This window comes from Equus przewalskii, chromosome 5, assembly GCF_037783145.1.
Source record: "Equus przewalskii isolate Varuska chromosome 5, EquPr2, whole genome shotgun sequence".
Taxonomy (NCBI): Eukaryota; Metazoa; Chordata; class Mammalia; order Perissodactyla; family Equidae; genus Equus; species Equus przewalskii.
This window is the reverse complement of record NC_091835.1, coordinates 24,156,306-24,181,716: the sequence shown is the minus strand read 5'-3', so window position 1 is coordinate 24,181,716 and position 25,411 is coordinate 24,156,306. Positions and strand designations below refer to the sequence as shown.

At 48.8% G+C, this 25,411-nt stretch overlaps 1 protein-coding gene and 2 long non-coding RNA genes across 9 annotated transcripts in view; 2 read left to right on the top strand and 1 right to left on the bottom strand.

Annotated features, from left to right (window-relative positions):
- The first annotated feature begins 1,133 nt into the window (after positions 1-1,133).
- On the top strand, positions 1,134-11,588 carry LOC139083298 (uncharacterized). 2 transcript variants are annotated; one of them, XR_011539911.1, is made up of 5 exons: positions 1,134-1,843; positions 3,280-3,598; positions 3,958-4,061; positions 4,364-4,564; positions 11,115-11,588. It is a non-coding gene; the product is annotated as an uncharacterized lncRNA (long non-coding RNA). The 2 variants fall into 2 exon arrangements; XR_011539910.1 differs by lacking the exon at positions 11,115-11,588 and adding an exon at positions 5,191-9,196.
- On the bottom strand, positions 8,843-20,059 carry LOC103557359 (uncharacterized). 4 transcript variants are annotated; one of them, XR_011539912.1, is made up of 6 exons: positions 19,680-20,059; positions 19,032-19,154; positions 14,872-15,036; positions 12,314-13,683; positions 11,769-12,037; positions 8,843-9,159 (listed from the first exon to the last, which is right to left on the bottom strand). It is a non-coding gene; the product is annotated as an uncharacterized lncRNA (long non-coding RNA). The 4 variants fall into 4 exon arrangements; XR_011539913.1 differs by having other exon boundaries at positions 14,976-15,036; XR_011539914.1 differs by having other exon boundaries at positions 19,432-20,048.
- A 41-nt stretch (positions 20,060-20,100) lies between these two features.
- The window catches only part of ILKAP (ILK associated serine/threonine phosphatase), a 32,562-nt gene continuing 27,251 nt past the window's right edge, over positions 20,101-25,411 (top strand). Inside the window, exon 1 of one of the 3 annotated variants that reach the window (XM_070618773.1) lies at positions 20,101-20,361. In XM_070618773.1, coding sequence (XP_070474874.1) covers positions 20,307-20,361 — 55 coding nt within the window. In that variant the 5' untranslated portion in view covers positions 20,101-20,306. The remainder of the gene's footprint in view (positions 20,362-25,411) is intronic. The other 2 variants (XM_070618774.1, XM_070618775.1) reach the window with 2 other exon arrangements.

Genomic DNA, 25,411 nt, shown 5'->3' with positions numbered 1-25,411 from the left:
AATCTCTCCTCCCTTCTGGATCATTCTCATCGACCTACAAACAAGCTATAACATCTCCATCTGGAAAAAGGGGAGATAAAACCTCCCTGGACTTGGCATACCCGGGTAGCCCCTGCCTCATTTCTCTGCTCTAAAGCAAAATTCCTTGAAAGCGTCATCTATACTCGCTGTGTCCACTTCCACACCTCTCACTCGCCTTCCTTCCTCTCCATCAGGGTATTCCCACCCCTACACTGAAACTGCCCTTGTCACCATCTCCAGTGACATCCATGTTTCCAAATCCAGTGGTTGCCTCTCTCAAGTTTCAAGGTACTCATCCTTCCAGGGAAAAGCAATCTTCCAGGAAGCATTCCTCGCAGGTTATCACTCCCTCGAGAAATGCTCTCTTCTCCCCATCCACCTCAAGGACACACACTCCCCAGCTGGCCCACCACACTGGCCATCCTCAGTCTCCTTGTCTAAATGCTCCTCTCCTGCCCACCTCTGGCTGTGGGCATGCGCGTCCAAGGCTCTGTGCTCAGCCCTTCCCTACCACCCGGCCCAGGAACCCTATCTGGTCCACTTGGTTTGTTCCATCCGGGTGACCTTGAGCCGAAGCCCATCTCCATCCTCGATGGCCTCCCTATATCCTTCTATCTACTCAGTGTCTCCACCGAGATGTCAGATGGGCATCACAAACCAGAGAAAAAAGCACAACTGCGTCTCACCCCAAATGCACTGTCACTGCCCCAGTCGTTGCCACTTCTCGGCACCCCACTGATTGGGAAAAGAAATCTAGAGGTCAGCCTCAATCTCCTTTTGCTGTCATCCCATTTCCACTCATTCAAGTCCCTGAGCTCTACTTCTAAATCCTTTCTCCACTTGTCATCTTTCCCGCCAAGCCGGTCCAGGCACCTTCACCTCATCTTTAACCTGGGCCTTAGCAGCAGTCCTACGCGCCTGCTGCTTCCGCAGAGCACCTGACGCGGCCTTCAAGGCTCTGCCTGACTCGGCCCTACCACCTCCGGGATCCCCTCCCTCCCTCCCTCCCTCCCTCCTGCCCGCAGCTCTGCTCCAGGCTCGGGTCTTTGCGAGCGCCCCGTCCGCGGGGATCCGGCCAGTCTCGCTCAGCGCCGCGTGCCGGGCCGCGAGCCGTTCCTGGACGGCCTGCCGTCCGCGTTGCGGATGCCCGAGGGATCTGGGAAGGAGGGAGCGGGAGTTCCCGGGGCCAGCAGCCAGGTTTCGGCGGCGTCTGGCGCAGGGAGGCGCTGGAGACGCTCGGAAGCGTTCGCAAGGATCAGGGATGCGTTCGCAAGGCGTTCGGGGGCGCCGAAGCCTTAGCCACGCCTCCCACTCCGTCTCCACTCCCCCAGAGGCGAGCCGAGGGGTCTCCTGGGAGGTGTAGTTCTCACCCTTCGACTTCCCTTTCCCCGAGGCCGCTGCAGGCCAAGCCGGGACTGCGACTCCCAGAGGTCTCCTTGGCCCGGAGGTCACTCCCTCGGCCGCCTGGCGCTCAGAACCTCGTGTCCAACGGTGCCCAACGGAGTCTAACGGCGCGCGGTCGGTTCCGGGGCTCTGCGGCCGGCCGAGGCTGGGCTGCGGTCTCGCCAGCACCCCTGGGACCGGGAGACTGAGCGATGGAGGCGACGGCGAGCGGGCGCCCGGCCGGCGGGGCAGTCGTGTGCGCTGGCTCCAGCCCGGGGCCGCTGACCCCCTCGGGTCACAGGCGGCCTGGACGTGCAGCCAGAGCCAACAGCGACTGGTGTTGAGGAAGGAGGCGGTGATTCAGGCCGAGAGCGGAGGCGGGTTTCTCCAGGAGGGCGCACGAGCCGGGTTGACCGCGGGAGACCACGCCTCGGCTCTGGTGGGCATCCTTCTACAGATGTGACGAGCACCTGTTCTGTGCTGGGACTCTTGGACCAGACTGACCCACCCTTGCTGTTGTGGAACCTGCATGCTCTTAAGATGAGCGAGGGCCCACAGAGAGCCACAGGCCTCCGCTAACTGCCCGGAGGTGGAGAAAGGCATTGCTTGGAAGAGAGTAGCCAGGGAAGCCCAGAGCTGCTGAGATTGTTGTCAGTCCTTGGGTTTAAAGGAATCTGGACGGAGAGGGATAAGCGTTTACACCCGTGACCCAGAGGCCTTCCACCTCCTCATGGGAGCCTCAGGCTTCTTGCTCTTTCATCCTCATGTAAAAGTATGGCCCTCCTTTGAGGATGCGCACGATGGCTATCCTTGTCCTGCTCCCAGTTGTTGCCATGCTCTCCGTCGACCGCCAGTGGATGATGCTTGGGATCCTGTCTTCCTCCCCACCCGCTTCCCACCCCCCTCCCCGATCCTGCCGCACCTTAACCTCGGACAGTTATGCGTGTTCCCTTAGACAGCTAAGTCAGTAGCCCTACAGTGGACCCTGTCACAGCTCACGGTTGAACCTGCTCCGAAACCTTGCACTCTATCCCAGGAAAGTGGTTTTAGACCTCACTGAGGTCTCTGGTGATTGCCCTAGGCTTCCTTCACAGTCAAGTTTCTTGAGAATAGTCTCCATTCTCGTTTTCTTCCTTTCCTCACCGGCTTGCTCATCACAAAATTTCAGTATGACCCACGTTTCCCACCATTCTACCGAAAACTTTCACCAGTCTCCGATGAAGTCCTAATTGCCAATAGACTCTTCAGTTTCCGTCTTCCCGAAAGTTTGAAGCCTTTGACACTGTCAGTAACCTCATGCTTCTTCAAACACTGGTCTCGGTCTAGTTGTCTTGCTTTCTCTTCAACCGTTCCTTCCCAGATTCTAGACAGGGCACTCCTCCTCCGCCCACCCTTTGAATATTGCTGTGTCCCACGTTTCTCTCCTCGGCCCTCTTCTCTCTAGACTACAGTGTGTATGATCTCCATGGCTTTGCCTACTGGGTCACTGACTCCAAAAACGACTTTCAGCCCGGTCCGCTCTGGAGCTCTAGTTGAATCTATCCAGTTAGGTTGAATGAATGAATGAGTTTGTGTCTTAGACCTCGTCCCTTGCCCTCTGTCCCTGCTGCTCCATTCTTGGTTCAGGTTCTTGTCTCTCACCTGGACAATGGCAGTGGTATTAAGAAAACTCTCTGCATCCAGTATTACCTCCTGAACTTCAGTCCTTCAAAAGCCCAACACTGCAGATTTGCAAATGAGCAAAGTTCCCCACTCCCGGGGTTGACTCAGAACTGCCCAGCTTTGCCTCTCAGCCCTCTCCTGTTCCCATCCCCTTGCCAGGTGTTTGTCTGCTGCCCTGCTGACCCACCTCTCTGCCCTCTGCTTGTCTTCAAGGTTGGCTCAGATACCACCCGTGGGAAGACTTTCCTGGTCCCTCCTGGTTTTATGCCGTTTCCAGGGTTTCTCCTTCCTTCCCTGATGGTATATTTCAGACAAAGTTGATTCATTCATTCTACAATATTTATTGGATGCCTACTCTTTGTCAAGCGTGGTTCTACTTGCTGTTGATAAAGGTTTCTTCTCAAGCTTACACTGCAATGAGGGAAACAGAAAATAAATATATGATGTGGCAGATGGTGTTTACAGGCCAAGAAGAAAAGCAAGTCAGGTCTAGGGGACAGAGCGACGTTGTGGAAGCAGGCTGTAGGTTTAGGTAAGTTGATCCAAGACCTTGCTCTTTCCATCTTCGTCCTCTCCTGCTCTCGTCTCTGCCCTTTCCTCACTTCACGGTCCCGTCTCTTCCTCTCTGCCTCCTTCATTTCTTTCCCTTGTGTTTCCTCTCAGCCCCTTTCCTCCTGTCCTCCACCCCTGCCTTCTTTGGGCCTTCCCTGCCTCTACCCTCTGCTCCTGCCTTGCCTCCCCTTTGACTAGCCTGCCCCTGCCTCAGCCTCCCTCCCAAAGGGGACTGCGCCGCTGCCCGTGGCTACCTCCTGTCCCTGTCTCTGGGAGTGGGTGTGGGGGGACAGTCCAGCTCCTGCAGGGCAGGTGACCCTCGTGTTCCCTCCACTGCAGGCTCTGGGCTCCTCATTTACTCGAGCAGTATGGTGGCTGCCATATTCGCCACTCTGAAAGAGACCTGCAGTGGCACCAAGGAAGCGTGCCTGGCGTTTGCCACGGTGAGTCAGCAGGGAGTCAGGTTGCCCACAGTGGGAGGCGGGATGGAAGTGGGTGGGCAGGATGCTCCCCTTTCCTCTGTTTCTTCCTCCACCGCCCACAGACAGCCCCTGCTTCTGGGGAGCATCTTTAGTTAGTGGGGACCTCAGATTCAGTAAAGGACCGCAGGCCTGGGTGGGGGTGCTGGGACAACGTCAGGAGGGAGAAGTGCCATTTACATATGAACTGTCCCACGGGATATATATGGGAGTATCATAGGTATGGGGGCAGGACGTGAGCCCAGACTCCACTTCTTCTCTCGAAGGGTCTGATGAGAGCTCCTCATAAACCCTGAGACTCTCAAAGGTGCCTGCTGCCAGCTGATTTCTCATCCAGAAGCCCCTGCAAGTCCTTCGGCCCCTGAGCCCTTGGCTTTTTGTCCTCAGGCTTTGCCTTTAGAGCCAGTCTGTACCCAGGCCCTGCATCCCTGGCCTTCTGCAGAGGCTTGACTGTCCCTCTGTGCTCTGTGAGTACAGCCCGGGTGTGGGCCGCCTCCGCTGGGCCCTGAGCGAGCCTGAGACCCTGGCTGGCGTGGAGAGGGCGGGGGTGGGATGCACACTGTGCTCTAGGGAAGCTGAGAACCGATCCCTGGGGGCAGCCTGTGGACCCCGCAACCAGGAGGAATCCCAGCAGGAAATTTCACCACCTCCTGGGGGAGCAGGGCCTCTGCCGTGAGGAGAATGTAATTTCAGGGGAAGCAGACATTTCCTGATAATTAACGTACAAGAAACAAGGTCTGTGAGAGGAGAACAATAAATAGGGCTGGGGGGTTAAGAAAAGGTGAGGTGATGGGGGGCTTCCTGGAGGGGGTGGGATGTGAGCCCTGACAGGTGGAGGAAGGAGGGCCAGCGGAGAAGGAAGACTGCCTTTCAGACCCCAAAGTCACCATACTTGCAGTTTTGACTTGAGAATTTCCTGTGGGAATCTGCGATCCCTGAAATGCAGGAGTCCCCCACACACGGATGGGGAAAACCAGGACGGGGCGGCAGCAAAGCACAAGGGGCCTTCCCCTGGGAGGGGATCAGCGCTGGAGAGGGTGCTGCCTCTGGGGCCTCACTGTACTTCTCTCCCCTTCCTTCCCATGGGATGTAGAGCCCGCACTCATGCTGGCATCGCACCTGCATCGGATGCTTGCTCTTCCGCAGCGTCCTGGGGAGCAGCTTCCTGGCAGTCAGAGCTGGAAGGATTCTGAGCCTCCGTGCAGTCCGGCCATGTTCCTGGCCCTCCCTGAGCTCTGGGGGCAGAGCCAGACGGGGAGGGCTAGTCCCGGCATCCCCCACAAGGCTGTGCAGAGCCGGGACTAGCAGGAGCGGATCACTCCAGACTCTGTGCCCTGTAGAAGAAAAGTCACAAAAGTAGATAACGAGAAAGTTATCTGTTGCTGTGTAACAAATTATCCCACAACGTAGCAGCTTAAAACAAGTATTTATTGTCTCACAGTTTCTGTGGGTCCGGAATCCGGGCACGGCTTAGCTGGTAGCACCTGCCTCAAGGTGTCTTAGAAGGCTGCAGGCAGGGCGTCAGCTGCGACTATGGCCTCGGCTGGAGGCTCCCCCGAGGAGAGGTCCATGTGCAAGCTCGCTCGCGTCGTTGTTGGCAGGATTCAGTTCCTCATGGGCTATTAGACTGAAAGCCTTGTTCTTTTTTGCATTTTGGCTGAAAGCCTTACTCAGTTGTTTGCCACACGGGCCTCCCCTCAGCCACTCACAACATGGCAGGTGCCTTCCATCTGATGGAGCAAGCAAGACAGGACAGACAAGATTGAAGGCAGTCTTTGGGACCTTGTTTCAGAAGTGGCGTCTTTTCACTTTTTGCTGTATTCTGTTCTTTGGGTTCAGCCCACACTCCAGGGGAAGGGATTCCAGAGGGAGTATATATCAGGAGAAAGGGGATCATTGAGGGCCGTGTACAGGCTGCCTGCCACGACACCCTAGCCACCACTCTGTCTGTGCTCTTCCTGCTGTCCCTCCCCCAGCCCTCCTCCTCCTCCTCACCAGAGATGGTAGTACTGTGTTCATTGTATTGTTATTCTAGTCTTTGACTGTTATTTTTTAAACTGTAACCTGAATTGTGAGGTTGTGGGATGTACCTGAGAATGAAATGCAATGACAGAGGTGCGCTCATTAGGAAGCGTTCTGTCTACATCCTTCCCAACATCTGATTACTTTTAATTCCCATTTCCTGAGTGACATAGAGCATCTTTTCTTAACCTTACAAGTTATTTATCTTTACCTCGGAGCCAGGTTCGCCCCCCAATCTATTGATACTTCCAGAGGTCCCTGAGGGTGCAGTCTTGGGAGTGGAGGAACATTAAGGAAAGTCCCAGAAGGAAGTGTAGGCTCAGCTCTGCCCTAGTGCCCTTGCACGTACCCATGGAAGCCACACGGACAAGGCTTGGACCACAGCTGACTCTAAGCCTTAATCCTGAGTCAAAGTGTCGTGGTCCCCTGGAACACGAGAGCTGGGGAGAAGCTGCTTCACCAGCATGTCCCACTGGCCTGCCCGTCTCTCCCGGAGGCCGGACTGACAGGGTTGCGCGTGGCCTCCAGGTTCTGACCAGGATGAGGCTGTAGGAGAGCTGAACTCCAGCCGGGCAGCGGCTCCTCAGAACGAGGCGCCTGTCATTCCTGTTGCAGTTACCTGGTCACTTCCGGTGTCACCCTGCACAAGGGCCATGGGGAGCTGGCGTCTTTGGCTACTTTTCCTTTTGTAGTCTGTGGAAGTAATAAACTGAATCTGAAAAGCGCTCTAGCTTTCTTCACCAGAGAATCTGTTGGCCTTGGCCTGCCTGTCCTCGAGAGCATGGAAGGAAATGAGGGGAGGTGGGGAGGGGCAAAGGGTCCCAGGTCCGGGCCCTGCCCTGTCTTTGGAGCCTACAGCATATCTCCCCTTGCCCAGCGCAAAATTCTTTCTGCCCCTTCTTCCCTCCAAGGCTTGATCCAGCTACCTTCAGGTTTGCCCACTTCCCTCTCAGGATCTTGTACCCAGAGCTGTATAAGTCTAAGAATTTATGCATTTATTCTAGATTATCCAATTTGTGGGCATATAGTTTTTCATAGTATTCTCTTTATAATCCTTGTATTTCTGAAGTTTCTGTTGTAATTTCTCATTTTACATTTCTAATTTTATTTACTTGAGTCTCCCCTCTTTTTCTTGGTGAGTCTGCCTAAGGGTTTGTCAAAGAACCACCTCTTAGTTTCATTAATCCTTTCTACTATTTTTTTAGTCTCTATTTCATTTATTTCTGCTCTGATTTTTACTATTTCCCTCCTTCTGCTGACTTTGGCAATTGTTCTCCTTGTCTAGATGTTAGCTGCGTTTTAAGATTACTTATTTGAGATTTTTCATGCTTGTTGAGGTGGGCCTGTATCGCTATGAATTTCCCTCTTATGACCACTTTTGCTGCACCCTGTAAGAGTTGGTAGTGTATTTTCATTTTCATTTATCTCCAGTTATTTTTTAATTTCCCCTTTGATTTCTGTATTGATTCAATAGTTGTTCAATAGGATGTTTAGTTCTGACTTTCCCAGTTTTTTTCTTGTGGTTGATTTCTAGCTTCATAGCATTATGGTTGGAAAAGATTATTGGGATGATTTCAATCTTCTTGATTTTATTGAGGCTTGCCTTGTTTCCCAACATATGGTCTATCTTTGAGAATGTTCCATGAGCACTTGAGAAGAATGTGTATTCTCCTGTTTTTGGATGGAATGCTCTCTATATATCTATTAAGTACATCTGATCAAATGTTTCATTTAAATCTACTCTTTCCTTGTTGACTTTTTGTTTGGATGATCTGTCCATTGATGTAAGTGGGGTGTTGAGGTCCCCTACTATTACTGTGTGGCTGTTAATTTCTCCCTTTAGTCTGTTAACAGTTGCTTTATATACTTTGGTGCTCCTGTGTTAAGTGCACATACGTTTATAAGTGTTATGTCCTCTTGGGGAAATGTCCCTTTTATCATTACATACTGCCCCTCTTTGTTTCTCATTGCCTGTTTTATCTTGAAGTCTGCTTTGTCTGATATAAGTAGGGCAACACCCACTTTCTTTTGTTTGCTATTAGCTTGGAGTGTCATCTTCCATCCCTTCTCTCTGAGCCTGTGTTTGTCTTTAGAGCTGAGATGTGTTTCCTGGAGGCAGCATATTGTTGCCTCTTGTTTTTTAATCCATCCCACCACTTTGTGCAGTTTGAATATTTTTTAAAAACAGTTCATTTTAGAGAAGCATCACAATGAAACATCAAATTTTCATGGTCACAAATTCTGTTCAAATTTTTCTAACTTTTTAAATCTCTTTTTGAGTGGCAACAATTTGATTCTGTTGTATTACTGTGGAAAAGTATGCATGAAAAAGACTCTTCTTTGAAATAAAAGAGCCAATTACAGTGAATTCACATGCTATTAGAACATTCAAAAAGAAGTCTTTAGAAAAGTCTTTGGTGGGGCCGCCCTGTGGCCGAGTGGTTAAGTTCTCACACTCCGGCGGCCCAGGGTTTCGCTGGTTCGGATCCTGGGCACGGACATGCCACCGCTCGTCAGGCCACATTGAGGCAGTGTCCCACGTGCCAGAGCTAGAAGGACCTGCAACTAGAATATACAACTATATATGGGTGGGGTTTGGGGAGATAGAGCAGGAAAAAAAAAAAAGAAGATTGGCAACAGTTGTTAGCTCAGGTGCCAATCTTTTAAAAAAAAAAAGAAAAGTCTTTGGCCATCATGCGAAATAGATTCTCAAAATCTATATCTTGCCCTTTATTGAGTCTGTTTATTAAAATCATTTATACTTTATCACAAGGTAGCAGATACAACTGAAAATTATTGAAATGGGGGCTGGCCCAGTGCCGCAGCGGTTAAGTGCGCACATTCTGCTTCTCAGCGGCCTGGGGTTTGCCAGTTCTGATCCCGGGTGCAGACATGGCACCGCTTGGCAAAAGCCATGGTGTGGTAGGCGTCCGACGTATAGAGTAGAAGTAGACGAAGATGGGCATGGATGTTAGCTCAGGGCCAGTCTTCCTCAGCAAAAAGAGGAGGATTGGTACTAGTTAGCTCAGGGCTAATCTTCCTTAAAAAAAAAAAAGAAAGAAAGAAAATTATTAAAATGTATTTCAAATGGCATCTTCTTGTTTTTGCTCACACTCATATTCACTAGTTTCTGAAATTTCTAATATTTCTCTTCATTTTCTGAAGAATCTTTAACTCTGAATTTGATGGTAATTATGTATAATGTCGATATAAGTTCTATAAAATCTATATAAGTTCTAATAATCTCAATTTTAAGGGACTCTCAGTTTCAGTAGCTGGAATATTGTTTTTCTAGCCAAACTTATAATTGTCCCCTATAATTTTCATCCATTTCTGCATATGTTTTCTTCTTTTCCTGAATATTGTAGCACTTGGTTTTTTAGATACCTTATTTGTCTAAACAATCTTAGCATACATTTAAAATGCATCTATTAATGTAAGAAATAGATCATAATTAATTTATATTAATTAATGTGAATTATACCATTTCACAAGTAGGTGTACATAGAATTTTATATCAAAAATATAGAAATCATTGCTGATTGGAATGAAAAATGGTACAGGCACTGTGGAAAGCAGTTTGCTAGTTCTTCAAAAAGCCACACATAGAGGCCTGCCTGGTGGCGCAGTGGTTAAGTTTGCACGTTCTGCTTCAGTGGCCCAGGGTTCACTGGTTTGGATCCCGGGTGTGGACATGGCACTGCTTGGCAAGCCATGCTGTGGTAGGCATCCCACATATAAAGTGGAGGAGGATGGGCACAGATGTTAGCTCAGGGCCAGTCTTCCTTAGCAAAAAGAGGAAGATTGACAGCAGATGTTAGCTCAGGGCTAATCTTCCTCAAAAAAAAACAAAAGAAAGAAAAGCCACACACAGAATTATTATTACTGGCTACAAACATAGGTTATTTACCTGCAACACAAGAGGGGCCGAATAAAAGCTGGAACACCAGGCTTACGACAAGCAAAGTGTTTTAATTTCTGGTGATGTCAGCCAGGAGACAAGAGTGAGCCCTCAAATTCATCTCATCTCGTCTGTCTCCCCAAAAGATCAGAGGCAAGGGTTGTTAAAGGTTGCAAGGAATGTGTCTGCTTGTGGGGGAAGGGGGAGTCAGTGGCCTTGGTGGTCAGAGCTTTCTCACCACCCTGTGTTCGGCCTTGTAAGGCTGCAAAACTGCTTACATGGAGGAGGATTATAAGGGAACTTGCAGGTGGGTGTCCTTGGCCATTTGTCTCCATGGCAGATAGTGGATTCTGGAGCCAGGAAGCCAAGGAGTAAGCAGAGAATAAGTGCTTTGGTTTTAACCCCATATATGCTGGGTTTAATGTAGGGGAACCAATTTCAGGGCCAGTATCTTTATGACATGACATAGCAATTCCACTCCTAGGTATATGCCCCAAAGAATTGAAAACAAGGGCTGAAACAGATAATTGTACACCAACGTTCATGAGAGTGTTATTCACAATAGCCAAAAAGTTGAAACAACTCATGTCCATCAACAGATGAATGTTTAAACAAAAGGTGGTATGTCCACACAATGGAATATTATTCAGCCATAAAAAGGAATGAAGTTCTGATACACGCTACAACATGGATGAATCTTGAAAACATTTTGCTAGGTGAAATAAGCCAAATACAACTAGAGTATGGTTCCACTTACATGAGGTACCTAGAATAGGCAAATTCATAGAGACAAAGCAGACTAGAAGTGTCCGGAGGCCGGGCAGAGGGACGGATAGGACGATATTAGTCAGTGGGTACAGAGTTTCTCTTTGGGATAACGAAAAAGTTCTGGAAATAGTGATGATGGTTGCACAACATTGTGAATGTACTTAGTGCCACTGAATTGTACACTTAAAAATGGCTAAAATGGTAAATTTCCTGTCATATATATATATTTTACCTTAATAAAAAATCAACCAAGGAAAGTATTAACTAAGCTCAACATAAATGTGCCCTATGACCCAGTAATTCCATCCCTGGGCGTACCCCAACAGAAACAAGTACTGGTGTTGCCCACACAGCGTGTGCGGGACCGTTCACAGCAGCACTCTCTGTAAGAGCCAGATTGGATCCCGCTCAGCTGTTCATCCTGCGAGAATGCACACACAGAGCGGTGGCACATCCAGCAAAACGTACCGGGAGGGGACGAAGTACGACTGTTAACAGTACGGACGAACCTCACCAACATAACGTTGAGGGAAAGAAGTCAGAGTTGGAAGAGCGCCTTCTATCTGATTCCATTTATACAAAGTTCAAACCCGAGCAAAATGAATCTGTGGCATAATGCTAACTTTGGGGGGTCATGACTGGAAGTGGCTTTCGGGCTGCCTGAAATGTTCTGTTTTTTGATCTGGGTCCTACTTAATGGGCGAGTTCACTTTGTGAAAATTCATCAAGCTGTTTGCTTAATTTGTGTACTTTTCTGTAAGTATGGTTTTGCTTCAATAAAAAGTTTACTGAAAGAAAAAGCACAGGGGCTGGCCCCGTGGCCGAGTGGTTAAGTTCGTGCGCTCCGCTGCAGGCGGCCCAGTGTTTCGTCGGTTCGAATCCTGGGCGCGGACATGGCACTGCTCATCAAACCACGCTGAGGCGGCATCCCACATGCCACAACTAGAAGGACCCACAATGAAGAACATATGACTACGTACCAGGGGACTTTGGGGAGAAAGGGAAGAAAAAAAAGCACAGGGGCTGATCTGATGGTGCAGCAGTTAAGTTTGCAGGCTTTGCTTTGTTGGCCCAGGGTTCGCCGGTTCAGATCCTGGGTGCAGACCTACGCACGCACTACTTGTCAAACCACGCTGTGGCAGGCGTCTGACACATAAAGTAGAGAAAGATGGGCGCGGATGTTAGCTCAGGGCCAGTCTTCCTGAGCAAAAAGAGGAGGATTGGTGGCAGATGTTAGCTCAGGGCTAATCTTCCTCAAAAAAAAAAGAACAGAAAAAGAGAAAAAGTACAGAAATCAATCATTACAAATAGCAGAAAATTATATGCCTGATGGAAATAAAGCAATAAAACTTTTTTTAAATAAAAAGTGAATAATGGTGAACTATTTATCACTGCCTTAAGTGAATAAAGTATAAAAGATTCCTGGTAAATTTACTTTCCTGGTTAAAAACTTTGAGAAAATGTTTGATCAAATCTCATTTGTGAGAAGTCAAATATATTCATAAATAAAATTGGTATCGCTTACCTAAGTGCCTGAGATGGGGTCCAGGAGAGCCTTCGGAGGAAGTGACCTTTGAGCTGAGTTTGGAGGGTTGAGCCGGTGGCAGCCACTTCAGGCGCAGGAGGAAGTTGTTCCAATCAGAGGGAACTGCAAGGCCTGGGCTTGGGGACCAAACAGCCCAGTGTATCCAGGAGAAAGAAAGGAACCCAGGGCAGAGCCACAGGCAAGGGAGGGATGTGTGAGGCTGGAGATACTCACAGGTGGTAAGACCATGGAGAGCCCCATGAGCATGAGTCTGGGTTTTATTCTAAGTAAACAGGAAGCAATTGAAAGAGTTAAAGCAGGAGAGGGCAATGGGCCAAATTATGTTTTTAAAAGCTCTCCCTGCGTTCCTGGAAAATCAACTGTAAGAGCACAAGCGTCTAACAGAGAGGAGGCAGTCTCATTGGTCTAGGAAAGAAATAGCAGGGCTTGGTCCAGGATTGCAGTGGGGGAAATGGGATGTGGAAGAGTTTTGGAAGTAGAACAGGCGAGACCTACTATGGAATGGGATGTCTGGGATGAGGGGAAGGTAGGAATCCAGGATGAGACCTTGGTTATGGCAGAGCCACTGGGCAGATGTTGATCTGAAAAGAAAGACTGGGGACAACTGGTTTTTGGGGAGAGGGCAGGAGTTGTATTTGGCATATGTTTAATTTGAGATGCCTATTAGACATCCAAGTGGGCGTGTTGAGTGGACAGCTGGGGATATGTATGTAGGTTTCTGAGAAGAGGTCAGAGCAAGAGATGCACACTTGTGTGTCATCAGAATATAGGCGTATTTAAAGCCAAAGAACTAATGCAGATGACTTTGGAGGAGAGTAAATTGAAGACAAAGGAGGGTCTAGGACCATGCCCTGGGGCACACCAACATTTTAAGAAAAACAAGGGTCCAGAGCCAGCCCTGGGGCACACCAACATTTTAAGAAAAACAAGGGTCCAGTGGCACAGCGGTTAAGTGTGCATGTTCTGCTTTGGCGGCCCAGGGTTCCCCAGTTCGGATCCCGGGTGTGGACATGGCACCACTTGGCATGCCATGCTGTGGTAGGCGTCCCACATATAGAGGAAGATGAGCACGGATGTTATCTCAGGGCCAGTCTTCCTCAGAGAAAAGAGGAGGATTGGCAGCAGTTAGCTCAGGGCTAATCTTCCTCAAAAAAAAAGAAAAAGAAAAACAAGGGTCCAGCCCAGTGGCTCAGTGGTTAAATTTCCACGTTCTGCTTTGGAGGCCCAGGGTTCACCGGTTTGGATCCCGGGTATGGACATGGCACCACTTATCAAGCCATGCTGTGGCAGGCGTCCAACACATAAAGTAGAGGAAGATGGGCACAGATGTTAGCTCAGGGCTAATCTTCCTTAAAAAAAAAAAAGAAAGAAAGAAAAAAAAGAAAGAAAGAAAAACAAATAAGTTAAATCTGAAAAGGTGTTCAGAGTGGGCCATATTTCCCCTCTAATGTGAAGCAGGTGAGATTACAAGCCCTCTGGGGGTCTTTGTGCTATGACAATAGCTGGGTCTCTTGTTCCGTGAAATGGCTACAGATTGCAGGTAGAGGGCGGAAGCAGGAGAGGGTGCACCCATTCATCGCCGTCTTGGAACACTGAGATTTCTCTAATTGCAAAAGCTCTATGGCTCCCCATTGGGCTAAACTCACTCTCTTTGCACTTAGGACCCCTTGTAAAATGACCCCAATTTGACTTGGGATCCCAATTCCCACCCACCTACCCAACTCTTCTCCATCCTTCACAGAGGGACAGTAGCCCCATATCCATGTCTTTATGCTCTGCCCTCTACCCCAAATGAATCTCTCATTTAGGTATCTTAAAATCACCCCAACCTTCACAGCCCCAGGTAGAAGTTTCTGTGGATGTCTAGTCCAGGCACCCGCAGAGCCCTTTGATAAAAATGGCAAGCAATAGGATATATTGGAGTATATGAGGAAGACACTTGGTATAAAGCTGACTTGGCCTAACTTTATTATTTTTTTTTGAAAGGGCCTGATGTGGCTGTTGAGCACGCATTGTATATCTGCTTTAAGCGTTTGCTACGCCCCACAGACAAGAACAACCAGCCTTAAGATAAAGACGCAACTTCCCCCACATTGGCATTTCCTTAAGGATAAGCATCTCTCCCTAGGCTAGGAGCTAATTGCTGAGCTTACCTCTAACCACCCAGCTGGAGACAGCAGACCTACTACCTGCTGTGTCCATCAATCGGTGTGCCAACAGAGCAATCTTGTGACTATTGTAAAACAGACATTTCAATCATATGTGAAACATGCTCTTTGGGGGTATATAACCACTCTGTACACTCCACTTCTTTGGTGCCCTTCCTTCCTTGGGGAAGGAAGGCCCTGGGCTAAGCTAGTCCTTAGATCTGGCTCATTATAAACTCACCCCAATTTTCACTTCTAGATTGGTTATGGATTATTTTCCTCGATACCTTTGACCATCTCTCAGCACTTCACACGTGCACTTGGGCATGTGCACAAACGTCCCATGTAGTTTGAGAATTTTCTACTCTGGCTAGTGGACGTGGGACCTACCTGGGGCCCTGTGTGAACTTGAAGAATTGCTGCCCCTGTTCATCCTGGGTGTTCTCTCTCTGGCTTTAGGCAGATATCTTACTCAACTGCTAATCAGTTCTCACCTGAAGACTCAAGGGACCCTCTGCAGACCCATCAAACGGTAACATTACTTTCCTCTCCAGGCTGTTAAGAGATTAAATCAAATTAACCTATGCAAAGCGCCTAACTAGTGCCTGGCCCCAAAAAAGCAGGTGATGGCCCCCGTTCTCTGCCCCTTCCTTAAAGGACATGGTTCACCCTAAAAACTGTACAGTCAATTATTTTCCACAGTGTAAGAGGCTTTTTCTGACATTCATTCAAACTTCCCCAAACCAGAGTTGCTGTAAAAACCCTCTCCCCGCGGCCACAGAAAACAGAACAGTTGTCATTTTCTTCACTTGTCAGCCCTCTCACAGTGCACAAAACAAGCCTGTACAACCCGTTGCTCGATTATTATTGCTGCATTATAAATACCCCAAAATTTAGCAGTTAAAACAACCACTCCATTTTGCTCACATTTTGTGGGTCGGCAATTCCAGAAGGGCTTGGCTTGGCACTTCTTGCTTAAGATTCTTCACATGGTTGCAGTTGGCACTTTCAACATTTTTCCTGGAAATCTTCCTAGCCAGATCACTCAGGTCATTGGGTACATTTTCTATTTCCCACATTATTTCAAGCAGTGGTTTTGCTAAACTTTCCACCAGTACGTAAGAATGATATTCTTTTCTCCATCTTCCAATAACATTTTTGTCTCTATTCTTTAAGTTATCAACAGCCTTAAGGCCCATCAAGTTTCCCCCAATGTTCTCTCAAGACCCTTCCACAGTTGCCTGCTGCCCAGTCCCTAAGACAGTACCATATGTTTTGGGTTTTTGATGTGTCAGCATCCCACTCTGGGTACCAAGTTTCTCTCCCTGTTGCTATTGTGTGTTGGGTAACAAATTAGCCCAAAACTTAGCAGCTTAAAAAATCTTTTAAAATTTTGCTTGTGGTTTTGTGGGTCAGGAATTCGTAACAGGCCTAGCTGGGCAGTCCTTGCTTGGGGTCTCTCAGAAGGTCGCCGTCAGATCTTGGCTGGGGCTGGGGTCATCTGAGGGTTCCACTGGGTTGGATGTCCCAGATGACTCACTCTACAAGGCTGGCAGTGAACGCTGGCTGTTGGCCGGAGGCTCAGCTGGAGGTGCTGAATGCAGTGCCTACATGTGGCTTCTCCAGCACGGCAGCCTCAGAGTAGCCGGACTTCCTATTTGGGGACTGACTTCCCTCAGAGCCAGCATCTCCAGAGAATCAGGCAGAAGGTGCATGGCTTTTTACGACCCAGCTTTGAAAATCAGATAATGGCACATCTTCCACTCTCTCTTGGCTGAAGCAGTCACGGCTCACACTTGTTCAAGGGGAGGTGACTCAGAGCCCACCTCTTGATGGGAAGAGAGGGAAGGACACATTTTAGAAGACCATGTGGATGGGAGACGTTGCAGCAAACTTTGGAAAATACCATCTGCCACATAGGCAGCTGATAATGTCCTGGGACATCAGGTATTTTCCTTGTCGCTAGACAGTTTAAGGTCTCAAACTCAGAAATGTATGATCTTTTTCTAAGAGCAAAATAGTGAACTTAGTTTGGGCAGTCCTGAGCAAGTACACAGGAGGCATCACATTTGGCTCCAACCTTCCTGACGTTTCTGAGGTAGGAAGGCTTGTGTCATGCACTTTGAGCATCAAAAATAGACATATTCATCCATCCATTTACGCCTCCATTCATTTATTCAATATATGGAAGCACCTATTATGTGCGAGCTGCCGGGGGTACAGCAATGTGCAAAACCAAACACAGTTCCTGATCACCTACAGCCAACATTCTGATGGAGGATACAGTCATTAATGAAATAATTACAGAGATAACTGTAAAACTGCAACTATGACCAAAGCTATACAGGAGAGGTGTCAAGGCGGATTTTACTTAGGACACTCAAGAAAAGTTTTCCTGAGGAATTGATGACTTAGATGAAATCTGAGGAATGAGTGGAATTTACCCAGGAGAAGGGGACCCAGGAGAACATTCCAAACCAAGGAACCCACAGGAGAAAATGTCCTGGGACAAGAGAGAGAAAGCCAAGTATAAGGGATTGATAAGGCCTGAGGGAGAAGCCTGAAAGGAGGCTGTGATTGGGTCACACAGAATTGGGGTGAGCTCAGGGGTGGATTCAAAAGGCATTCAGGGGATAAAACGGATAGGATTTGGTGATGGAGGGTGTATCAGTTATCTACTGCTGTATAACAAATTACCACAAACGTGGCTGCTGAAAACCACATCCATCAAGTATCCCACAGTTTCCAGGGGTCAGGAGTCCAGGCACAACCAAGTCCTCTGCAAGGCTGCAATCAAGGTGTTGACCAGGGCTGGGGGCTCATCTGAGCCACTAGGAAGGAGGCGCTTCCAAGCTCACATAGTTCTTAGAAGCATGCATCTCCTTGTGGGCTCTTGGACTGAAGGCCTTAGTTTCTTGCTGACTGTCAGCTGGAAGCCACCCTTAGTTACTGGCCATGGTCCTCTCCATATTGCACCCCACAACATGGCAACTTGCTTCTTCAAAGCCAGCAAGGGAGAGAGAGTGTCCTAGCAGGACGGGTGTCACAAATCTGTGTGAAGGAATCATGTCCATAAAATTACATACATCCTGACACTTTTGCTGGACTCTATTGGCCAGAGCAAGTCACAGGCCCTGGCTGCGCTCAAAGGAAGGGGACCACACAAGAGTTGAATGCAAGGTGCAGGGGGTCATGGGGGCCACCTTACAGGCTATCTTCCATAGAGGGTTTCTCGGGTAGGAAGACCAGGCAGGGAGGTATTAACCCTGGAAGAAGAGCAGATTGAAAGGGATAGGGTGGGGAGTAGAGAAAATGATCTCAGTTGGGACGCACTGCGTTTGAGGTACTTTTGAAACATCCAAGAGATATCACATGGGTACTTATTTGAACACGTGGATCTGGAGCTGGTAGGAAATATAGATGAATGGTAATTCAAGCCAAGTGTGGATGAGATTGCCGAGGGAGAGAGTATGGAATGAGGAGCCATGATTAAGTCTTAAAGAATTCCATCAATTCATAGCTGGGCAGACGAAGTTGGGCCCGCAAAAGAGAAAGATGGAGCAGCCAGAGAACAGGAGTAAAACCAGGAGAGTGATGTGTCCCACAAACCAGACGGAAAGAGAGGCCAACAGCGTCAATACTGCTGGGGTTCATGTTAAGATGATGACCAAAAAGGTCAGCTCCATTTAGCAGCAAGAGTGGGAAGTCACTGGTGAGCTTAGCAAGAGCTGTTTTGGAGAAGTGATAGTGATGAGGATTTTAGGCTGGTTAATTTTAAAACTGCAGATGAGAAGCAGGCTCCAAGGACTGGAGTTTGCTCACCCTTTGTTAGGAAACGTTACATTTGTAAGGGAAACCTCCATCTGTAAAGAGGCCTCCCTCTCTGTGCCAGGAAGAAGGGGGGTGGCCTTATCTCTAGAAACTCTTAATGGGGAAGGCAAGGACTTAAGTTGGTTACTGTCCGGCAACCTCATGTAACTGATTTAGGGTGGTGGCTTCTGGCCTTTACTTAATCTGATTTGATTTTTATCTAAAAGTTGTCGGACCACCCAATGGCCAGACCCCACCTGCACTGATACCATTTTAACTTTTTTACATGTTCTTTCCTTTGTCTTGTAAAGAGATGGCTCACATACCTATGCCTTAAATTTAGCCTTACTCTCTACCAATGTTTGTAGCAGAAGCGGCGGCAGCAGCAGAAGCGGCGGCAGTAGCCGGGGCAGCAGCAGCAGCTCCTCCTGCCCGTGGGCCCTGTCCCCACGCAGCAGCCTGACTGCCCATGGGTCCTGTCCCCATGCCGGCAGCAGCAGCTCTGACTGCCCATGGGTCCTGTCCCCATGCTATTCCACACTAGTCCCTAAATAAAAGAGCACTACTGCCAGATCTTGAGAGTCCAAGAAATCTTTCTTTCGACTCCTCGGCTCACCAACCCCACATCAATAGCTGAAGCTAGGGTGGGGTGGGCTGAGGAGTGGATGAGAGGTGAGGAAATGGGGACTACAGTATTGTTACTTTAGAGTATTTCTGCTGTAAGGGAGGAGGCAGCTCACCTGTTGAGGATCAGAAGAGAGCAGTGCAGGTTTCAAATAGTGGTGAGTGAGCAGTCCAGTAGATGAGAGGCACGAAGGCTGGGCCAGTCAATGTCCTAAAGTCCCAGATCACCAGAAACACATCTGCAGTGGAACGAGTTGGGTTTATTACTCATCGAGGGAGACCACAACCATGGGAAGCCTCAGTAAGGGGATTCTGGAAAGGACGTCTAAGACTTGGGTTTGTGTTAGTTGACTTGGGGAAACTTTTAAGGAAGGAGGGGCTCTGCCCTGGATTGGATAATGTCAGGCAGAGGATGTAATTCCTTAACTAGGTGTCTTAATACATCTTATCTAGCAGGTAGGAAGACTAGACAAAGCTTGAACTTGGAATTGGTAAAGAAAAAGTGGTTACTCTTACTAGCCAAGAGGGATGTTTGGTCATTTGGCAGCTTAGACAAAACTCATGTTTTGTTTTCAGACATGCTTAGAGTGGCCTTCTTTGTCTTGATCCATCATAGCCTGACGTTGAGGTTTTATGAAATTGTGTGTGTTCAACGGGAGAACACCAAGCCCTGGCTGTGTGTGACAGACTGGCTTCCCCACGTCCCCAGCTGCTTTTCTGGAACATCACATGGGGTCCCCCTGTTTCCCACTCCCGCCACTTGCCCAGGTGAGTGCAAACGGGTGGAGGAATGTCTCCTCTCCATCCCGCACTTTATGGGGTTTCTGTCCAAGGCACTGGGCCGCCCTATGAAGGCTCGGTTTCTCAATCTCTAAAATGGGCCAGGAATGGAGGCCTGCCGTGGTGGTGGGAAGACGAAGGGGCGGGACGGATGTGATAGGCTCCACGAAGCCTTCTCGGACATCAGGGCTCACTACGGTTGCCCTTGAGCTCAGTCTCTTCCCTCTGGACCGGCCTCCTTGGAATCCGAGCCGGTGCCGGGTTAGAGCACGAAGGGCCTGGCCGGAGGCCCGCGGGAAATATGGCGGCCCCGACTCCAGCTCCGGGTACCCAGACGCGAGCGCGGCTCCGGCAAAGGAGGCCCGCGCGCATGCGTTCCGCGACGCCCCGCCCCCATCTCTCCCCGCCCCTTCCGCGCGCAGAACTCTGGGGCGGTCGGACCACGTCGGGCGCCGATTGGTGGCGTTCCGGGCCCGCCTTAGCGTGATTGACGGCGCCGGACCGCCGCCGCCCCGCCGTCGCCGCCTCCTCCGCCGCCGCCGGGTGTGGAGCCCGCCGCCGCTCGCGGGCTGCGCGTCTGCCTCCGCCGCCGCCGCCGCCCAGCCTCCGCCATGGACCTGTTCGGGGACCTGCCGGAGCCCGAGCGCTCGCCGCGCCCGGCTGCGGGTGAGCGGGGGCCGCCGGGCCGCGAGGGGCGGGAGGACGCGCGGGCGGCCGGGCTGGCGGCGGCCTGCAGGCCCGCGGCGCCTGAGCGGGCGGCGGGGAGGACGGGAGGGCGAGCGGCCTGCGCCGGCCGGGCCCGGGCGCCCGGAGCCTGCGCCATGTTCGCTGCGTAGGAAGGGAGGGCTCGCCGGGCCGCGCGTCCTTTGTGTGCGGCCCACGCGGGCCCGGCCGCTCCTCTAGGGCTCCGCGCACCGGCGTCCGCCTCGCCGAGCTGCCCGCCCCGCTGTTCGCAGCTTTCCGGCCGCTGTCCTTTCGAGCGGCGTCGTTCCCGCCGCGCTGCTGCAAGTTCGGGGTCTTGTTTTCGCTTTGTTTTTACCCCCGAGGTTAATCGCCAACGGAATCCTGCGTGGTTTTGAGCCCAGAAGAGAGGGTTCATCTTCTGCGCGCCTGTGATTCCTGGTTAACAGCAGTTTCTCGTTTTTTCCGGGTCTCAGGATGGTCCCCGTCTCCCCGAAGTTAAGGGCACTAGCCCGGGTCCGCTCGTCCTCCCCCCTGCGCTGGGCCGGGGATGTGACATCCCCGTAGGAGCAGTATGACTGTTAGTGCTGGAGGTCCAGTGGATTGTTGTCACCCCAGGTGCAGTCTGGCGAGACCGCTTAATGTTTCCACGTGCAAGACGTTCGGCTAGATGCTGTAGGTTAGGGCTTTATTTACAAGCCTAAGTTGGTGGCGGAAAACGTGGACAAGTTTAAAAACAAGTTCAGATTTCCAGGCTCCCCCCACCCCAGCCCCACTAAATCCGAAAGCCTGGCTTGCGGCCCCGAAGCTGTGTTATTAAATCCCCAGGGGATTTTGCCTGGACAGCCCAGGGGACCACGGTTTGAGAACTACTGTTGCAGGGAATAGGAAGGTGAATGAGAGCCAGCCTTTGCTTTCAAGGAGCGTAATTCTGAATGCAGTTGGTTGTAATTAAGAGTGGCAAAAGTCAATGACTATGGGAGATGCTGAGTACCCCCACGAGTGATATTTGTAGTCCAGTGAGTGGGGGAAGGAGGCGGTGCTGGAATTGGGCCTCTAAAGATGGGCAGACCTGTGATTTGCAGAGTTTCTAGGCAAGGGAACAATGTGCTTAAAGGGGGAACGTCTCGTTCTCCAGCTGGCCTAAGCATGCCGGTGTGGAGGAGTGATGGGACTTGGGGCCCTAAGGAAGGGCTGGTTCTGCCCTCCCCAGGGCCTGGAGTCTGGCCTGTCACATGTGCACAGCCTGGCCAGTGTTTATCGGGCCATTATTCCCAGTAATGATGCCCTTACCCCACTGACCATTCTCACGGTACAGAAGTATCTAAATAACTGGTGCTTGAGCCTGTGTTCTCAGCTGGGCCATTTGTTTTCTAGATTGTTCTAGTTGTGGGTAAAAACTCTGGCTTTGTGTATGCAGTCTCTTTTGCCCTGTTGATGGAGTATAACTTCTATGTGAACATGTTTGGGGCAGAGTTTGGATTCTCAGGTGTGCCTGTAAGCCGATCGTTTTTTTAAAAATTTCCATACCTTTTTACCTGAAGTTAATTTGGGTCTGCTCCAGGGAAGGCACCCTTGAGATGATATAAAACCTGACAACTCGGAGTCTTACAGGTTGGCACTTGGCAGCCTGTCACCAGATACAGTGGGGAGGGCGCATCCGGTCCTGGCTGAGATGCCAGGGCAGCAGGGGGCTGCATGGTGTCTAAATGCCCCTTTCCAGGAGAGTGGGTTAGTGCGCGGCTCCCTGCCTGTGGGGAGGGCGCTGACACTCTCAACAGGCCCTGCTTGGCTGCGTGTATTTTTAAAAATAGCTTTAAAAACAAAGAAGGCATGGTTCTGAATTTGTAGATGACAGGAAGCTGAGAAGGGATAAGTACTAAACTGAGTGACAGAATGGGGATCCAGAGTTATCTTGACAGGCAGTTAAGTTAACCAACAAGACAAGATGTAACGGGTTAAAAAAATCAACAACAGTCTGATTTCACAGACTTGTGGAAGTACTGTGGTTTTTGAGAAATTAATTTACACATCATACTTTGTTTCAGAAAATCTATGGTATTGACTGATAAAATTTAAAATAGAGTAAATGAAAGGAAAATAAGGTTGGGTTCATAAAGTGGATGGAAAGATGAGGCTAAAGTGCACCATCATGACCCTCACACATGATTGCAGGTGCCACAAATTTTTGAGTTAATGCAGGAAACAATAAAAGACCTGGTCATTTTCATAGTCCCCATAAAGAGTTGTTCGGGACATGTGATCAGACTGGTTTCAAATCCCAAGGCTGCTCTTCTAGCCATGCCTTCTGTGGCTGTTCCCACGTCTGTAAAAGAGAGTGTCGCCTCCTACTGTTAGCACGTGGGTTAGAGAGCGCTCCATGCATGGTGCTTGGGGCGGAGAGGAGAGAGGAGCGGGAGGTCATGCCTAGGAGGTGCTAGTCAAGGAGCCGCTATCTTTAGCAGCTACTTCACAGGGGGAAAGAGGGCACTTTCAAATGGATTTTGAGAAAATGCTAAGTGTCCAAAGAGGAAATGTACTGCTCAGATCACATCAAGTGTATTTTGTTTAGTTCTTTGATTTTTGTTTTAAACATCACATCTAATGTTCTTATCTCCAAGCCTCTTAATTTTTATAGTCTGAAGAAAAATGTAGAAAGAACGCATTGAATGTTTTCAGATTTTGTGCTAGATTGGTAGTTTTCATCCCAGCACTTACGGATTTGATTGCTGAGTGCATCAAGTTTTTTCGGTATATACAGTTTACCTAAAAGAGGAAGTGGAACTTCTCTGCTCTTTCATACTCGTGACAGTGCTGCCTTGGTGTCTTTAAGGTTAGCAAATTAAAGGGGATCTGTTTTAAAGTTGGATTCAGCCATAACTTGGTTTCAGTGGTTCTTTCACTTTCTGGGTAGCTACACCGGTACACTTTACAACTGATGGTCAGCTGTCAGGGACTAAATGTTTGCTTGGCAGGCCATCTTTAAACTAATTCTTGTAAAGGACTTGTAGATCTGAATATAAAAGAAAGGTTAAGCTACTAGAAAAAAACTTAGACTGATTTCAAAATGTCAGGGTTAAGCAGGAAAAAACTCGTCATAAAAACAAAATGGATTTAACTATGTAAAAATAAAACATTTCTGCAGGACAAAATACTACAAAGGCAAATGACAAACTGAGAGAAAATAATGGCAGTACACATTATTAAAAGTTACTATTCCTGATAAGTGAGGAATAACCCATTAGAAAATAGCTGAAGGACGAATCCTGACAGTTTATAGAAGAAGAAATGGTCCCATCAACAGGGACCAATGCTCAGCTTCCTCAGTCACTGAGGAAGGGACTAGGAAATCACTGACCTACCATGTTTTTCACCCATTAGATTTAAAAATTGGCAACGTGGTGGTGAGGATGTAGAGAAATGGACATTCTCATGAATAGTGTTGGGAGTCGAAGTTACCACAACTTTCTTTGGAACAAATTTTGGCATCTGTCAAATTTAAACTACATCTACCCTTTCACTGGCAATCATTGCAGATTTTGTAAAGATATATGTCTATTAAGGTTGTTTATTGTGGCATTATTTGTCATTTGGAAAACCGGAATCAGCCTGCATGCCCATCGATAAGAGAACTGGAAATGAGTGGCTAGGCTTCCTATATAATAGTGTGCAGCTGTTGGAAAGAGTAATTAGAGCCAGGTGTGCTGGCCTGGAACATGCCTGATGGCTTACGTGAGCAATGATGTATGTAGACTATTGTGTACGGTACGCTTGTACCTTTTAAAAATTAATCCACATACACAAGTACCTGAGCATAGAGGAAGGTGGAACATACACACTCAGCTGTTACTGTGGTTGGCGGGTGTGGTGGGGAGTCAGGGCCTTTTTCTCATACCTCTGTGGTGTTTGGAAAACATGTATTGTGTTTGTAGTTCAAAAGAAAATTCAAGTATAAAAAACAATTTAGGCAACATTATTTAAGGTCTTTTTGTTGCTTTATTGTCCATAGCGACTTTTAGTTAACCTGAATGTGATCAACCCAAGAGTATTCTCAGCATAGTATGTAACTTTCAGTAGACCTAGCTTCAGAGTACTGTAGATAACTAAAAAAAATCCCAGGTGAGATTAACTGTAATGAAAAACTGTCTTCAGTCTTGTGTCATTCTTTATTAGGGTTCTTATATTTAGCACCCTGGGGCCTCTTCGAAGTTTTTGGTCAAAGTCACACTTTGTCCAATAATTGTAGCCCCAAATTACTTTCTTGGAATTACTTGTTATCCGAAATAGAATGTAAGGTTCAGCTAACCAGAAGTTCCTTCATAGCGTCTTTGACCTACAGATTTTTTTTAAAGAATCCAGATACAAGCTGTTCTAAGTTTGATCCTTTTGGTGATGCAAAAGGTATTGCAGAGATCTTACAGAGCCTCAGGATTATCTTCATGGGGTTGTTGTGAGGGTCATGTAGTAGTGATCCTTGTGAAGTTCCTAGAATGGGGCCTGCATCTGGAGGCGGGGTAGCACCCCGCCTAGAGCATGGATGGGAAGCCAGGCTGCCTAGGTTTGAACCCCCACTCCTCACTGGCTCTCTCTCTTGGACAGTTATTTGACCTAAGTGCCTCAGTTTCCTCATCAGTAAGTAACAATAGTAATAGTACCCACCTCATAAGGTTATTGTAAGGATTAGATGCATTAAAATATGCAGAGCACTGGAATAGTGTCTGGCAGGCAGGAAATGTTAATTATCATTTTTATAAGCTGTTCTCAGTTGTGGCCAACAAAAGTGTGAGATGATCTCATTGTGTTTAATTGAAACACCACGCACGGTATTCCCGAGTGAGAAAGGACCTGGGGAGAGGCTCATTCCATTCAGCACGGGGAGATAGGCCATTCTCTGTGGGTGGTGCTCAGCTGGGGCACTGTCTTAGACTGAGTTGCAGCCAGAGGAGAGAGGCCAGGCTGTTGCTAAGCTGGAAACTCTGTTGTGAGGAATGTTTCCAGGAACTGAAAATGTGTCACCTACGTAAAAGAGGGCTTT